The sequence below is a fragment of the Numida meleagris genome, chromosome 7, assembly GCF_002078875.1.
Source record: "Numida meleagris isolate 19003 breed g44 Domestic line chromosome 7, NumMel1.0, whole genome shotgun sequence".
Lineage (NCBI taxonomy): Eukaryota > Metazoa > Chordata > Aves > Galliformes > Numididae > Numida > Numida meleagris.
Genome location: NC_034415.1, coordinates 16,079,956 through 16,084,444, shown reverse-complemented (window position 1 = coordinate 16,084,444; position 4,489 = coordinate 16,079,956). Strand labels below are relative to the sequence as shown.

The window sequence follows — 4,489 nt, the reverse complement described above, 5'->3', positions numbered from 1 at the left end:
CACTAGTTACATGAGAGAAGAGGATGACCTCCAGCTCACTACAACCTCCCTTGAGGTAGTTATAGAGAGCAATAAGGTCTCCCCTGAGCCTCCTCTTCTCCAGACTAAACAATCCCAGCTCCCTCAGCTGCTCCTCATAAGGCTATATCATAGAATCACAGAATTGCAGGGGTTGGAAGGGACCTCTGCAGATAATCAAGTCCAACCCCACTGCTAAAGCAGGTTCCCTACAGCAGGTTGCAATGGTAGGTGTCCAGATGGGTCTTGAATATCTCCAAAGAAGGAGACTCCACGACCTCTCTGGGCAGCCTGTTCCAGTGCTGAGTTGCTCTGACACTAACTACACATCCAGAGCTTAAAGAATGTCTGTATTTGAAATACTTTCCTAATTACATTTATTATATATTGCTGTAAGATAGATGTACTACTCTTTGTAATGAGATGTAAGTCAAGGTCTGAATGAGATAACTTTGTGGCTGCAGCCATCTCGTGCAGTAAGCTGTAGGGAAGAGAAAGGAAGAGGACCTAGTGCTTTATAAATTCCTGCTTGTCTTAATATAATAGGCACCATCATCTTGGGCAGGTAGAGTATCTACAGTAACAAAAGTATAATGACTGACATATAACGTTACATTAATACATAAACATATATTAATAAAATATGCAAATTATTAGGCAGTCAGTGGACACCTTAATTCTTCATGGAAACAGATAATTCGTGATTATCTACATTTACCATGGACTAAAAGAAGACACATAGGAATGTATAGCACATGACAAATACACAGACCAATTTACAGCTTTGTGTGCATACCCTACGCTTACACACCTTTCACGACTATCATGCAGTCTGCCTTTTCACTTTATTCACTTTCATGAATAATACAATTATTTCTATCAGTAATATCAGGTAAATCTGTATGTGATCAGCCAGTAGGATATACAATAATAATTAACCTGCGTTTCTAGATCCATAGCAGAAGTTTTCTCAGAACAGAACTAAAATTACGGTGCTCAATCCCACAGAATTCCGTAGGGTCTCAATAGCATTGCCTCTAACAAGAGTTAGAACCAAATATCTTACTGTTTCTTTATTATTAAAATAAATGAAATTACAGAATTCAGCCAAACATTGTTATGTATGAGGTTTGCAGAAACTGCACATAATTCTGGATGCTCTGGTTCTTGTATTCTGACCTTTGTAGACTGTTTTCCAGCTCTTTCAAGCATACCGCATGGTGCTTTTCATTCTAAAGAAAAAGAAAGAAAGGCAACACAACTTAGAAATAAAATGCAAAATAATAATGTAATGGAATTAGTACCTACATTTTATAAGCCTTATTTATCCATTAAAGTTTTCAGAGGCTTTACAAACTTGAGGTACTCATAAGGACCTCAGGGTATAGAAGCCTTGCTTACGCCCAGTCAAAACCAAACTGAACATGCTTGAATTGCCTTATAATCCAAAAAGACCTGGGATTATAGAGGCTGACCTCCCCAAAGAAACAGATCCTTTGAATGTTTAATCTTAATACACCTCATTATAGAAAGATACTCAATTTATTTCTTAACATAGAAGTAAAGCTATTATGGTAATTTACTTGCTGAATGTGATTAAATTTCATACTCCAGCAGGTGAGGCTTTCTGGGCCAAAAGACAAATAAAAAATAAGGAAATTCTCTTAACAGTAGCATAGTAAGAGATTACTGTGAAAAAAATAATTTGAAATAGTATAAATTACTAGCCAATGTCTGATTTCATTTTAACATTTTCATCTCAGGGTAAATGCCATCATTCATTGAATTATACTTGATGGAGATAAAACTTAAAGCATACCAAATGCAAAACAGTATTTCTGATGCCTTGTTTGAACCCTTAAAGAATTTGCATTAATGTTGCCCTGCAATTTTAATCTTTAACACTTCAAATCAGAAAACAGAATCTTTTTTTTTTTTTTTGAGGATCTAAGAGAGTGATAATGTCTTTTATTGTCTTTTATATTTATTTTAAATAGCTTTGTAGCTATTGTCACTAATCGCTAGACAAATCTCTATCAAAACTTTGGCTAAAGTTACTCTATGAATAGAAAATGTGTTGAGATTTTCTGGATTAGTTAAAAGAATAGATCGGAAGTAGCATCCCCCTTCCATCCTTTTTTGGTTTTTGGTTTTCAGAGAGTATTACCCACTTAGCAGAACTACAGTTTAAGAAGGTAAGTATCTGCATATCAAAGCCCGGGTATTTAACATCTTTGAAAAAGCCTCTTCTATTACTGACTACTGCAACATCAGTATAAAACTGAAAGCTTTGCACAAATTTCTGTATGGTAAGATTATTTTTAAAATCAAGTCAGGAAAAAAGACAGACAGACAGAAAGGAAAAAAGATAGCATTATGTGGTTATGAAATTTGTTTCTCAGATCTAGTTATGCTTACTGAAAACAGCTTATCTGAGAGGGAAATTTAAGTTTCATACATATTTTATGATTTTCTTTCTTTGCTGGAAAACTGGTTTGAATGAGAAATATAAGCTCAATGTTATTCCAGTTATTTAGTAAGTTGAACCTGGCATTTGTTAAACTTGTTAAAAATGTCAATATACAAAGTCTATTGTCAAGTTGAAATAATTTGCTGTTCACCAACACACTTATCAACTGTATCAAAAGTTTGTTTTCCAGCAAAAGAAGCTTGATGGAAATGGTGATATGATAATTTCTTAAGTCACGAACAGTATTATTTACTCACATGGTGAAACTCACAGAGAAGTTGTTTTTTCTCTTCCTGCCTCTCTCGCAGTTCATTTTCAAGAATGAACATTTTTTTCTGAAGGGCTTGTTCCAAGTATGACATTTTTTCAAATTCTTCAACTACCTGTAATAGCATGAGAAAGAAACTGTTTATGTTTACTTATATTTAAACTCCAAATCAAATTATTTTCTTATACCTTAGCATTCATAGGGATATTTCTCCATTCCCTCATCTAACATTTTTAGCTATTTCCCACACACAGAAACTATGTAAACCTGGAAACTATTCTGCCTGAATCTGAATGAAGTTTCAGTTTGAAAAAAAAGATCATAATATTTACAAATGGGAGCAGTTTCGCAACAATATATAACAGTACTCCAACTCATTATTTTTTTCAAAATCAAATCTATTCTCTCAGATAGTATTGAGAAAATATATTTTTTCCAAACATGATTAATCTGAGATGGAAATTACAACCTCACACCAATTTTAGTATCAGACAATACAATACAGTGGAATCTAAATTACTTCATTTTCTTCCCCATTTGAATTAGTGTTTGCACCCTTCGTGTTAATAACAAATATTTGCTTAATATTAAAAACATGCAAATTCTTGCTCTAAGATTAAAAAGATTTCAGAGCTAGAGTTCTTGTGGACCAGCTATTCCAAAGAAAATAAGAAAAAGGAAGAACCAACCCTTTGTCCATAAACTCTAGTGGGGGGAATTTAACTTAAACAAATTATACGTTGGTCAAAGCATTTTGATTTGTCACAGAAATGATGATGAGATGTTGGTCCACTGAACTTTGCCATTAATTTCAATAGAATTTGAATTCTACAAAGATGTGGAATGGTGAAATTCACATTTAAATAGAATTCCAAGTAACTTTTAGCATTGTTCTCTGTATGCAAATATTTTTTTTCAATTTTCCTTTTCAAGCATACTTATTTTTCACATGTCATTTTCAAGCAGAAAATGGCAATCAAAGCTAAGAGTTGTATTGAACAATCACTACCATTTTTCTTCCTTCCTCCAAAGCAGATTCCAGTTGTTTGGTTAAACTATTATACTCCGCAATTTTCTCTTCAAGTTGCAATTTACTGCACTGAAGACTCTCATCTTCTTTTTTGATCAGATAAGCAAGTTCTTCATTTTGAAATTCCATCTTTTCTAACATCCTTTATGCAAAAGAGTTTAACGTGTTATATTTCATTACAGTGTAACAGCACAGAAATCAGTCACAGTCCAATTTTTTTTTTTTTTAAGAATTACCTCTTAAGATGTTCATATTTCTTCTGAATGTTACTGTTTTCTTCTTCTAAGGAATAATTACCCACAGAATTTACACCATCTTCCTCCTGTACAAATGACAATGCCTTTCTACTAGGAGAGACTTATGTGCAAGATACTACAAAGTAAACAAAGCATGCCTATTAAAATCCAGTCAAACAATCCTATTTTAAGTTGAAGTACACACCTTATACTCAGTTTCTTGAAAAAAGTAAAATACAGTCAAAGCAGACTAAAAATTTGTGTGAACACAAGTCTGAAGATGTGCTATGCAACAAAGAGAAGTCCTAATAAAACCCATATGCTGCCCATGTAGCCTTGTGTATTAAGAATTGGCCGGGTCTATCTCCTTGTGAACTTAGCCTTTAGATTCCAGCAAGAATAAGCTCCCTCATCACTACAACCACAGGAAGCATAAAAATAATACAGCATATATACATATACATATA

At 33.6% G+C, this 4,489-nt stretch overlaps 1 protein-coding gene across 14 annotated transcripts in view; it reads right to left on the bottom strand.

Moving 5' to 3' along the window:
* The window catches only part of ODF2L (outer dense fiber of sperm tails 2 like), a 21,700-nt gene continuing 17,443 nt past the window's right edge, over window positions 233-4,489 (bottom strand). For 5 of the 14 annotated variants that reach the window (XM_021405382.1, XM_021405381.1, XM_021405385.1 and 2 more), the window contains 4 exons: window positions 4,023-4,108; window positions 3,766-3,928; window positions 2,746-2,871; window positions 253-1,250 (listed from right to left, as the gene is read on the bottom strand). In XM_021405382.1, coding sequence (XP_021261057.1) covers window positions 1,122-1,250; window positions 2,746-2,871; window positions 3,766-3,928; window positions 4,023-4,108 — 504 coding nt within the window. In that variant the 3' untranslated portion in view covers window positions 253-1,121. Of the gene's footprint in view, window positions 1,251-2,745; window positions 2,872-3,765; window positions 3,929-4,022; window positions 4,109-4,489 lie in introns of those variants that run through there. The other 9 variants (XM_021405379.1, XM_021405380.1, XM_021405378.1 and 6 more) reach the window with 7 other exon arrangements.